Genomic DNA, 12,558 nt, shown 5'->3' with positions numbered 1-12,558 from the left:
GGAGTGCCAGGCACACTGCAAATACACGTGCACAGGCGCGCCATCTTTGCCGTTATTCATGGGCATGGAGTACTACCCGCTCCGTTGCCAACGAATACCCGTTTCGAGTATCCATACGGAGTACTCGTCAAGAGCAAGACATTGAGAACTATTGGACGGGAGCAGCGTCTCCCTAATTCTCAACCGTTGCCTTCGCCATTCGAGAAACAAGACCCCATCTTGCTCCACCACGGCGGGAAACCCATTCCACTCGACGTCCTTGCCCAGCCACCCGGGAAGACTGCCAACGATGCCCAGCACCCAATCCCGCCAATCCAAGCCTTTTCTCTCCCAAACGAGCCGGGATACCTTATTCCCCTGCTGCCAAACGATTTTAAGCTAACACTCACCGCAGATCTGCGTGTCCATCTCCCGACCACTGGTCTGCAATTTGACTCCATCTCCCTCGTGCTGCATCATCATTGGCCAGGAGCACTTCTGCCACGAGGTCTGGCTACATTCTGAAGCGTCTAGGTGTAGACTTTCGGGGCGGCTTGCCCTAGAGCCTCCTCGAACCCAGACGGCATGCAGCGTCGATACGGCTCAAAAAATGGGCAGGTCCAGCCAATTCACCGTTTCCGCCACGAACTCCATTGGTAGAAAAGAAGTTGGCATCGAGATTTACGGTCAACAAATGCTGGCACCGGCTGAGTTCTCCATCACCAAGAAACCCTGTTTAGCAACACTCCGTTTGCCTAGCGCTGGCTTTAAGACACAGGCATGTCAACTTCGCGAAGAGACGGCGCGAAACTATGACTTGATCACTTTGCGACAACACACATACCATACAAAGAAAGTGGACATTCGCTTAGCCGGCTCTCGAATTGTTTGAAGAGCATTTGGATGAGTATGAAATCTGAAATACGGTCAAGTCACCCAACGGTTATTCTTCCACGCTAAGCTTCCTTCTCTGTCTCTTTTCAAATCATAAGAAGAGGCTGGGGTATGTCGTTCTCGCAATTGTCAGCTCGAGCTCGTGTAACCGCTAGGCGACTTGTGAACTCTGGCGAGCAGAATGTTTTGTTCGAGAGCTGCACTGTATCCATTACCAGCACGGCTAGTGCCTGTTGGGTCCGATGACCATATTAATATCGTTCAAGTAGAATGAGGCAGAGCCGCAGATTGGGTCAAGTGCCTACTTGCTCTGCTGCACCTTGTTCCAATGACAGGAAGTCTCTCACGAACTAGGGAGAGAAAATCCTTACCAGGTGTGATTAACTGCAAAGTAGGTCACCGCGGGTTTTCCCTCTTGGACCTACGGAGATAGACATTGATATTGGACCTCATCGTCAGGCGGGATGCGTTTCCAAACGATCGGAAGCATACGAGCCCAGATGCCATCGGCCTTCGTTGAAACTACAATGTCCGACTGTCTCCAGACGAGACTGCGCCGCTCGTTTTCGAGAAAGTAGCAACGCTATAAGTTTGTGCTAGGTACCAGTTCGCTCAGTCTAGACACCTACTCAGCCGCCGGCATCAACATCACATTGCTACCGCTAGAGAAGTTTCGGCAATGCTATCAGACTACGTATGAACACTCCGGCAAAGCCTAAATAGGCCACAGTGAAGCATGGCTTGATCTTGAACAACGACGTGATTACCCAAAATTAGAGGTGGCAAGGCATCAAAGGAAGCGAGGAAGCTCGGTCGTCCCTGGTTTGCTAGGGTTTCGGTTCTGGAGCACGAAGAGTACATTCTCGGCAGGCAAGATCTCCCCAAACTTGAAGCATTTGAACCCGGAAGAGTGCTGATGATGTGTCTGAAGGTGGTGATCATCGCGCGGGCGCAAAAATACTCTGTGTAGAGGCCTTTGCGTTGTGGGTTGCAACTCGTCAAAAGGGAGTTTCACGCAACACCCAAGAGCATTCTGTCCGTTTGGAAGGCTTACAAGTGCAACAACAAGGTTGAAAGGTTCCGACGGCTAAACTCAAAGTGCAAATGGCGCAAGTCTGTGTACAGACAGACAGTTGCATTCGTACAACTAAGTCAAGTTGGGGAGACAGATTGCGAGAATTCACAAACAGAATCTTCCATCATGGGACAAGCTAAAAAAGTGCAGCCTTACGAAATAAGCCTTGATCTTACCTCTGGCGTCATAGCAGTTCCGAATTTTCACTTCTCGATGATCTACGCTCAGTATTGTGGAATTGAGTGGGCGAAACTCCACGGAGACGAGATTCCGCGAAGAAGATTACCCACCACAGTGAAGAGCCAATGAAGTTTCGTAGCTATAGATCTTCAGGAACTTAGTCTCGGGAACTTGGCTGGTGGTGGAGAATGGCGGCCAAGGAGTTGACACGGAATGTCATCAATGTCCACGGCATAGAGAAAAGAACTGGAGCGAGGGATCTCGGTGTGTCAAGCGACATCGGGCTAACCCCGCAGCCGGCAGCCGGGGGCCGGCTACCGACAACCGTGCAGCCGATCGACGCGGACGTCGGGGCCACCCCACTACCCTCACCGAGTTGACCGATTGCACTTCGTAGCAAAGAGATCGAAACAGCCAAAATTGAGACACGAGATTCTTGGACGAGATCTATAAAATTTCAGATAAGCTGCTGTCAAAAGCCTATCCAAAGGGTCGGGTCCAAGTTGAACTGGTCAGCACACCGTTCTGTAACACGTGCAACGGCCCATGCTCTGGAACGATCTGTGCCAAGACATACGCTGGAAGTCCTGCGAAGTGCGACATATCGCCATCGTGATAATCTGAATGGCGCGCAAGAGGCCATCATGGTCCTTCGGAATACGGACTTGCCTTATCTTGTGAGTCTTGGAACTCGATATGGCGCCAAGACTGACCAAGGGCGGACGACGCTTGGTATTTTCAGCCCTTCCGTTGGCGAGCTTCCCAAGTTGAGGTTACAAGTGTCTAGCCTACAGCCAAGAGACTCGGCGCCAGCACGCCAGACGAGGGAGAAATTGCAACTTTGACAACGTCTCTGCAGCTTGTACTGCAGCTTTTGGCACAAAATTGTCTCGCAATGGCGCGTTTTCGACGAGGGTAGAACGTGGCGCAGGGTCCCTAATGATTGATATCGGGGGGTTACCAAGCCACATTTGGCGGGGTATTTTGGATTGGCATTCTTCATCACACCAAACTACCTTGCCGACCAGGACCCTTGACGAAAGACTCGTTGCTCTAATATCGCAGGCTCCTACGCTGTTTCAAGAAGCCACTGCCTCCTCCTCGACGCAACTTGAAGATGCGGTGTTCAGGCTAGGTTGAGGTGTTCTATCAGGCTACCTTATTACCAATACCCGTCCCGACGCCAAAAGATGCCGGAACACCGAGCCGCGACATTGCAAAACAGCGACCCCACGGCTTCATGGATCTCCCATGGGTCAGTCTCCGGGTCAGACATGCAACAGCATGGAGAAAAGCAGACTTTTTCCGCGGCTACGCACCGCGACCAAGTCTCTTTTCGGACGGAATGGGATAGGATAGGATGGGACCTTACGGTAACTTATCGTGGCGAACATGACTTAGTCGTGGCTGACACCTCTACAAAGAGCCAACATTGGTAATTAAGAGTACATGGCATGCTGCCAAGGGAGGTACATGTGCAAGGTAGCGATCACGTCATTTGAACTAAACAGCCTCCAATTTTTACCTTGGACAACGGGGTATCCGTACAGCACCAGCACCGTACCTCAGCAACACACGCAAGGCCGATTTGACGCCGGGAACGAGCGACAATTCTCTCACTTTTGTCTCTGTCCGTGTGTCTGAGGAAAATAAAAGACACCTTTGCCCTCGCCCATCTCCTCGGCAGACTCTCTCTCCCGCTTGTTCTCCTGTTTCTTCTACTTCATCCGTGAATCCCCTTCCATCTACCTCTCTATACCCAATATTCCCTTTACAACGAGAAGCTCCCGGCTCAATTCGTTGTGTGTTCCCTCTCTCCCCCTCTGAACATTGTTTAGAGTGTGTCTCTTGACAATCCCATACAACACCCTCCCTATTTCAAAGCTTCGCGCTTCCTCCAAATACATACACAATGGCCAACTCTCCCCACGGCGGTGTCCTCAAGGACCTTTTCTTGCGCGATGCGCCGCGCCAGTCTGAGCTTCTTGCCGAGGCCGACAAGCTCCCTTCCCTCCTTTTGACCGAGCGCCACCTCTGCGATCTCGAGCTGATTCTCAACGGCGGCTTCTCTCCCCTCGAAGGTACGTCGTGTTTACTGCCCGGGCTACTACTGCTTCCTGCTGGCTGCTGCTGCGGCGGCGGCGGCGGCGGCGGCTGGCCCCCCTCCTGCATCCGTTGCGCGACGACGGTGGTGGGGTTGCGTTGCGGAAGTGACCCCGCCATGATTTTTTTTGGAGGGGCAAAGTTCCCCACGATTACGTTGCTCGCCCGAGAACAGCGGGACTGACTGTGGTGGCATCTCTACAGGTTTCATGACCGAGAAGGACTACAATGGGTACGTTGAAGATGCGAACAAAATATTCCTGAGAAGATATTATACTGGGTGCTAACATGCTTGGTGCAGAGTCGTCAAGGACAACCGTCTCGCTGATGGCAACCTTTTCTCCATGCCCATCACCCTCGATGTCTCTCAGCAGCAGATCGACACCCTTTCTATCAAGCCCGGTGCGCGCATCACCCTCCGCGACCTCAGAGACGACCGCAACCTGGCTATCCTCACCGTTGAGGATGTCTACAAGCCCGACAGGTAGGTTTCAACATGTCCACAGGGAAGTGGCCTGAACTGACGTGTTTCTCTAGAGTCAAGGAGGCCATTGAGGTCTTTGGCAGCGATGACGACACCCACCCCGGTGTGAAGCACCTCTTCAACAACACCAGCGACTTCTACGTTGGTGGTAAGCTCGAGGCTATCCAGCGTCTTGCCCACTACGACTTCCTCGACCTCAGATGTAAGTCTATCGAGCTCTTGATTCGCACCAAGGTGGCAAGTCTAGAATATGGCGACTAACGAGTACCCATAGTCACTCCCGCCGAGTTGAGACAGCACTTCGAGAAGCTCGGCTGGAACAAGGTCGTCGCTTTCCAGACTCGCAACCCCATGCACCGCGCCCACAGAGAGCTCACTGTCCGCGCCGCCCGCTCCCAACAAGCCAACGTCCTCATCCACCCCGTCGTCGGCATGACCAAGCCCGGTGACATTGACCACTTCACCCGTGTCCGTGTCTACAAGGCCCTCCTCCCTAGATACCCCAACGGCATGGCCGCCCTGGCCCTGCTGCCCCTGGCCATGCGCATGGGTGGTCCCCGCGAGGCCATCTGGCACGCCATCATCCGCAAGAACCACGGCGCCACGCACTTCATTGTCGGCCGCGACCACGCCGGCCCCGGCAAGAACAAGAACGGCAAGGACCACTACGGCCCGTACGACGCCCAGGTCGCCGTTCAGAAGTACTCTGACGAGCTCGGTATCACCATGGTCGAGTTCCAGGAGATGATTTACATCCCCGACCGCGACGAGTACCAGCCCGCCAACGAGATCGCCCCCGGCACTCACACCGCCAACATCTCCGGCACTGAGCTCCGCAACCGCCTTAAGACCGGCAAGGAGATCCCCGCGTGGTTCTCCTACCCCGAGGTCGTCAAGGTCCTGCGCGAGCAGAACCCCCTCCCCGCCCAAAAGGGCTTCACCATCTTCCTCACCGGCCTGCTCAACAGCGGAAAGGACCAGATCGCAAAGGCTCTCCAGGTCACCCTCAACCAGGGTGGTGGCCGCTCCGTCTCGCTCCTCCTCGGCGAGACGGTCCGCCACGAGCTCTCCTCCGAGCTCGGCTTCAGCCGCGAGGACCGCGACAAGAACGTCGGCCGCATCGCCTTTGTCGCCTCAGAGCTCACCCGCGCCGGTGCCGCCGTCATCGCCGCCCCCATCGCTCCATTCGACGAGGCCCGCCAAAAGGCCCGCGAACTGGTCGAAAAGGCCGGCCCCTTCTTCCTCGTGCACGTCGCTACCCCCCTCGAGTACGCCGAGAAGACGGACAAGCGCGGCATCTACGCCAAAGCGCGCAACGGCGACATCAAGGGCTTCACCGGTGTCGACGACCCATACGAGGCGCCCGCCAAGGCTGACCTCGTCGTCAACCTCGAGCAGCAGACGGTCCGCTCCATTGTCCACCAGATTGTCCTGCTCCTCGAGAGCCAGGGTCTCCTGGACCGTTTGTAAATGTTTTTCTTACAGGCATTTTACAGAGCGGATATAAGTTGTGATTTATACGGCATAGAGCGTAAATGCGCGTAGACCCCCTCTTCTCAAAGCGCAAAAACATTTGGGTGGATGGATATATATATCGGAGTTGAGACCTTCAAAGACAACCTTGGGATAAGAAAAGTTGTTTGATGATTTTTACGAGTTATTTTACACAAGAGATGGTTTATATGGCATCATATAGTTGGCTAGGGGGTGTAGGGGTTAACTGTGTCTTTTGGATAGCACTGTTCACCAAAGTATAGCCGAATGGAATGGAACGACATTTGAATGATACTGCTCCGTGGGATCGAATACCAGATAGCTATGGTGGTGAAACGAAACGAGGACATATCCAACGTGACGATTACAGAAGAACATATGTTTACATTAAACACAATCAATCGAGATCAAGTAGCTACTTACCTACTTTACCTTGCCTTACCTAGGACCTCGAACAACTCTCGGATAAAGGCATACAATACAGGTGATGGTGGGTTGATTGATAATGATGGTGGTGCGCACGAGATGCATGGCCGGGGCGCTTAGCGCTGGGCGGGGCGGTGATTGGCAGCGGTTCGTTTTGTTGGTGCCCGATGGACGGCCGGGTTTGCGCGCGCATTCGGGGCAAGGGGAAGGGAGGGTATCAACACATGGTCGAGGTGGATTAGATTGGAGGGTTCAAGAGGGAGGGGTAAGGTTGGGCCAGGGTGGGTTTATTTTTGGGAAGTAAGGTATTTCACTCTGTGTAGGTAGGTACTTGAGAATGTGTAAGTTGGTCCATCGTCGAGTTTGTTTGATGGGAAGTGTAGCGAACCTACCTAGTGCGTACGTTAAGTGCTGGTGCCAAATGTAAGGTCAGGAAATAGGTACATGTAGGTCTAGTCAGGTACGTGAGACATGTGCATTTCAATGTGAGGCAGTTTTGTGTCTCTATGGGCTTGATCGTTTGCTTTCCGAGATGTGAAGCGAGAGACAATCATGAAGGAAGGAAAGCGAGGTGCCTCGAGACAAACTCGGTTGATAGAATCCCGTTTTGACCGCTCTTGCTCGAGGTTATCCGAGACTATATATGACGGGCGACTTAGGTAGAGAGAGTGGTTGGACATTCGAGCAGTGCTTGGCCCGAGACAGTGCAGCCGCCTTTGGTTTATCTGGTTTGTATGAGCCAGGCACGTCAGGCGCGACGCCAGAATCCTTTAGGAACGCGCTGGTGTACTCTATAATCTATTCGCAAGGTGCTAAGGTAAGGTAGGCAGATCATATCAGTGTTTAAAAATCCTTGGGAGCTGATGGTTCAAGATTGAAGAGGATGTCACACCGTGCGATACTGAGCTCTCGTTAGCTTTTGAAACGGTGCTTTTTTGCCGTTTCACACGCTTATTGCACACCGTGTGAAGAAACGTTGTCTGACGGCAGGATATGTAGTGGTGGGTGTGGCCCGAGCTTCTGGCAGTGTCCGTTGTGGATCCCAAGGGACTTCCCACGGTATCATGCGCCAACTCGTTGCAACTCAGCCCGGTGCCACGTCAGGTTCTGGCCACAGGTCTGCAGGTCTACATCCTCTCTCACCAAATCGCTCATTCAACACTTCCGTCCAGACATCCGTACTGAATAATGCGTTGCAGAAGGACATGTGTCACCGCCTGCTCTAATTCACTCTTCGCCTGCCTTCCCTTGACATCTATTTCCCCGTTATTCTTCTCCACCCCCTCCTCTGCTTTTGACACTATGAGGCACGCAAGAAGCGGTAGCGTACGGATCCAATATTCATAGATGCAGTACTCCCTACCCAAGGTAAGGTAAAGATGGTGGAAAGGTACCTGCCTCTCAAGTGTGGGCCCGCCCAGCCAGCCTACGGATACCTGTACCCAAAGTACCAACGTGCCAACCAACTCGCCCAGTTAGTTCCTTCCAACGCCTTACAGGGGTGGTGCTTCCCCTCTGATCGAATCACATTCGGCTGCGTTGCTCGTCAACTGCTTGCAACCGCCCGTCTTTCCACTCCCGTCTCCCACACACCTGTACGGACTACGGAGTACCTACTCTGTACACTACACTACCTTAGACTCATCCCTCCCGCCTGGCCTTGGCCTGCCCATGACTGTGAGGTGCACCTCAGTGCACCTCACTCATTCACTCCCTCGGTTGGGGGCATCCATCTTCCGTCTCGTCACTTACTTCTCTCGTCCTTCTTGCATCATTTTCCATTCTCCCACGACCCGACGAAGACGACACCGACGACAACTCGAAAAGTTTAACCGCATTCCTGACGCTCCAAACATTAGACGCAGCAAACGACGGGCCAAACGGATTCTTCCCCCGCCACCTTACCGTTCGGTCCAAGTCAGGGGTGCGCATTTTTCCAGAAATTCCCCAGTTTTGTGACAACTCCCGCCCTCTTGCTCAAGACGACGAGGGTCGGTGAGCAAAACCCCAGACCAGGTCCTGCCTGCTTCGGTTCCCTCTTCCTTCTTCCCGCCAGGCTTTCTCGACAACCAAGAACGAAGAACTCAAACACTGAACCATTCCACCCTGAACCTCGAACGACGGTCCGCTTTGCCTTTTTGGCGAACAGAAACCTTCCTGCCCACCCTCTTTGGCAAGCTTCGCTGTCGCTCACTACTACAGTGCTTTGCTTCTTACTCGCTGCGCCGACGGCATTTCGCCTCGATCCCGTCACCGTCACCGTCACCGTCACCGTCAACCTCTCTACTACCTTACGACTCGAAGAAATCCCCGCAGCACAGCAACTCGCCTAGCTCTATCGGGCTACGCACCCATGCTCCGCCATGTCCTCCCAAGATCGTGACGTCGAGGTCGATGTCGACGCTGATGGCCGAGTAGTCCCCCTCCCCGACTTTGGGGACATGCGCCCGCGCAAGGAGGCCGAGAAGAGTGAAAAGACCGAGAAGAAGGCCTCTCGAAGCAAATCAGAGCGTAGCAGCAGGACAGACAGAGAAAAGGGAGACAGGGAACACCGATCCCACCGCGTGAGCTCCCGCTCCTCAAAATCGAAAATCGCCGACGGCAGCGGCCTCGGCAGTGATCTCCATTCCCACTCCCACCGCCGTCACCGCACCCGCGAAGAACGAGACCGCGACCGAGAGAGAGACCGCGCCCACGATCGCTCCTCTTCCATGACCGACCTCATTCCCGAAATGTCTCGGACCTCGCTGACTGGTCCGGCGTCGACTGACCGCATCTCCCTTCCCTACCCGACCTTCAGCAAGGCCCACAGCAAGGAAGCCGTCCGCAATAGTCGCGAGGATGTATCAGGATCAGGCGTCGGCGCCACAAGGAGGGCCGATCCGTTCACTCCCGAAGCCACAGATCTGGGCGACAGCGAGCTCAAGCGATCTCAGAGCGTCGATCACTCCGAGAAGCAGCGCAGAAGTTCGTCCAAGAAGGAGTCGAGGCCGCCTAGTCCGCCCGAGACCGACTTGTCGGGCAAGAGACGATCCGCGACGCCCGAGGAGTCCTCAAAGAAGGTGCGCGAGGAGCGTTCGAGTTCGAGACTGAGTGGTGAGACATCCAAGAGAGAACGGGATGACAGGCCGAGCTCGCGTCTTAGCGGTCTGTCGAGATCCGGCTCCAGAGCCGACGATAAGTCCCGGGTGAGCTTCAAGTCGAAGACTAGCAGTCAGGCAACGTACGTAAAGTCGCCGGCGTTTCCACTCGGTGTGCAGGAAAGCTTGAACATCAAGCCGAGCACGTCCAGGTCTTCCTCGAAGCGAAGCTCTTCGAGCAAGAAAAGCCGGCGCCCAGAGTATCACGATGGCGACTCATCTCCCGAAAGTCTGCAGGACTCATCTCCTAGAACCCCCACGCAAGCACCGCCATTCCCACCGCCTTTCGCTATGAGCGACAAGCCCCCGGGGCCTCCTCCACAGGTCTACCCCGAAAACGACATCACTCCATCGGCCACTCCAATGACTGATATGCCTCCTCCAACGGGGCCTCCCCCTCCCCCGCCACCACCTCCAGCGTTGGATGTGCAGGAAGCACCACGGGTGGACTACCTCTTACAGAACGGCGGCCTGATCCAGTCAATTCCGAAAACGTTTCTCTCTGTTCTGCCTCGCCAGAATGGCGCCCGGCCATCTAACCCGCCCCTGGTTGGCCCGCAGACTCTATTCGCACCCTTTTTCAACCTCCTGGACCAGTATAACTCGGTTCTCAGCCGCAACGGCTCCGTAGCAGTTGCAACTGGTCATCGATCAGTAGCTCGCCGTCTTCTAGACCGCCTTGAAAACGTCTTTTCCAGAGAGCTTCCTGAGCATGGATGCACTTGTGTGGTATGTGAAAGAGGCCCCGATATTCAACATCGTGGCCTCGGCTGGGGAGAGGTCCTCGAATGGGTTAGTGGTCGCATTGATCTTCCGCAGTGGCCGCCGTTTGATCTGGCCAGCTTGGGATCCAATGCCGCCGAAGTGTCAGCAGAGCTGCCACCGCGGCCTGACTCGCCAGTCAAGATCGATCCTGATATTGCCGAGGAGTTCCGTGAGCACTATCTCAGACAGTCTAAGAAAGTCAGGGGAGCCGTGGACAAGTGGCTTAACACCTGCGGCGAGACCACCGCGCCGCCGCCTCAAGATGTAGACGACGAGACCCTCACGTTTGCCATTCTCACGAACATGGACCCTGAGGATCAGCCGTATTTTAACGCGATTCTGGCTGGCTCTAACCACCCGAAGCCGGCAACAAGGGCTCCTACACCATTGCATCGCGCCCGCCCGGATCTTCTTGTCCGAGCCGGCTTGGCTCTCCAACGTCTTTATCGACTGCAACAAGTACCTCGAGACGCAGAGGTTGCCATGTATCTCGTCAAGAACCCCCACACCCACGACCTTCTTGTCACAATGTCCGACATCAACACGCAAGAATGGGAGATTTTGACTTCTGGACGATTCGATGGCTTCCTTTGGTCTGGGGCTGATGGCGACGATACTCCCACGGCCGAATCCCGTGGTGCCACCCCTGCAAGTGGTTACTACCCCTCTCGGCCAGGGACCATGAGCCCCAGTGTGCGAGGAACTCCGGGCTTCTCAGCATCCCGCAACACTACACCATTCTCTGCCTACTCACGCGGCGCTACCCCCGCGTCCTTTGTGAGCAATGCATCATCCGCGGCGGCCAACAAGCAGGCAGTATCACGAGACGAGGAGATGGAGATGGCTGTCTTGGCAGAGGTAGAGCGAGAAATCTACCAGGGTATGGAGGCGTTGGAGGATGCGTTCGAAGCCCTTCACCTCAGGGCCGAAGTTGTCCGGACGGGGTTGCGCAACCGCGGAGCAGGATTGATGCATAGCCTTCAAAGCCGCCGGCGGATCGATGTCCTGCCCAATCCGAGCTCCGGTAACTCGCAGTCATCAGGCTACGAGCGGCCCAGCTGGGCGCAAGGCGACTATGACGCCAACAGCGACAGCGAATGGGGAGGCGACGACTTTGAGCTGGCGCCCGACGATTCGGCGAGTAACATTAGCAGTTCACGCCATCGACGACCCAAGAGACGCACAGAGCGACGGACACCGGCACCGATTGAGGAAGATGACGAGGAAAACTGAACTCTACGATAAATGGAAAAATAATGAAATGCTTTTTGTTTTTTGATTCAATTGTTTTGTTTCCATGGTGGTTTTGCTGTCAGTGAGCTAGAAGCTTGTTCACGAAAAGGGGTTCTGTCTGAAAGATGAAACGAAATGATGTCAGAGTCACGAAAGTTTTATGGTTGTTTTTGAAAATACCAAGGTGGAATTATGCGATGAAAGCTGTAGTGTTGGCCTGCCATTCGAGTTGGGACGAATGTTGATGCGATGACCAACGGAATAGGGGGCGGGCCAAATGGTTTTGTCGAAGGGTGGAAGGAAGTATGGATGAGGAAACGTTGGCATCTAAGTCCTTCCTTTCTCTGACGAATGCATCCCCGGAAGGATGGATACCATGTTCCCAAACGCAGCAATCATCATCGCCAGCGCCAGAGGTCTACTTGAAGTTGCTCATTTTGGTCGATCACGGGGAGGTTGTCCGCCTGTTGCGAGAGCGCGCGAAATTGGCATGCGTCTCCATGGACTGTTCAATATTTTTTCCCCCCCAGCTTGCATTGTCATGGAGTCTTGGGTTTATTTTTTCACCGCTGTCATACGGCGAGAGGTCACGCTTGGTTCTTACCTCAAAGTTACCTCTACTCAAATTCAAATGTTTCTCAAGGCTCATGCTGTCTTGTTGATATGCGCGATCATACTTGCTTGTGTCCATTATTTGTGATGTATGTGCCGTCTTCTCTGCGAGTGAAACCTATGAAGCAGGTACTCGCTGCCGAGACGGTCCGATCCTCGTCGTCGTCCTCGGT

General features: G+C 54.4%; 2 protein-coding genes across 2 annotated transcripts; both read left to right on the top strand.

The window, feature by feature from the left end:
- The first annotated feature begins 4,238 nt into the window (after nt 1-4,238).
- BDP55DRAFT_282129 (sulfate adenylyltransferase) lies at nt 4,239-6,341 on the top strand. Its single transcript, XM_060566480.1, has 4 exons — nt 4,239-4,463; nt 4,533-4,715; nt 4,769-4,917; nt 4,990-6,341. Exons 1-4 carry the CDS (start codon nt 4,441-4,443, stop codon nt 6,183-6,185), a joined length of 1,551 nt encoding a protein of 516 aa, XP_060425966.1. The 5' UTR covers nt 4,239-4,440; the 3' UTR covers nt 6,186-6,341.
- Nucleotides 6,342-9,076: 2,735 nt separating this feature from the next.
- On the top strand, nt 9,077-11,773 carry BDP55DRAFT_559373 (uncharacterized protein; the record flags this gene model as incomplete). The annotated part of the gene is made up of 2 exons (XM_060569896.1): nt 9,077-9,710; nt 9,750-11,773. The coding sequence occupies 2 exons, from the start codon at nt 9,077-9,079 to the stop codon at nt 11,771-11,773; spliced, it is 2,658 nt and encodes an 885-aa protein (XP_060425965.1).
- Nucleotides 11,774-12,558: the final 785 nt, after the last annotated feature.

This window comes from Colletotrichum godetiae (assembly GCF_030913485.1).
Source record: "Colletotrichum godetiae strain CBS 193.32 chromosome Unknown BDP55scaffold_42, whole genome shotgun sequence".
In the NCBI taxonomy this organism is placed as follows: Eukaryota; Fungi; Ascomycota; class Sordariomycetes; order Glomerellales; family Glomerellaceae; genus Colletotrichum; species Colletotrichum godetiae.
Note: the sequence above shows the minus strand (reverse complement) of the source record. Positions and strands in the feature narration are given on the sequence as shown.

Coding starts and splice junctions, on each gene's coding strand:
- BDP55DRAFT_282129 (XM_060566480.1), top strand. CDS start 4,441: ATGACCGAGAAGGACTACAATGG. Junction 4,716..4,768: donor GATGTCTACAAGCCCGACAG/GTAGGTTTCAAC, acceptor GTGTTTCTCTAG/AGTCAAGGAGGCCATTGAGG. Junction 4,918..4,989: donor CGACTTCCTCGACCTCAGAT/GTAAGTCTATCG, acceptor GAGTACCCATAG/TCACTCCCGCCGAGTTGAGA.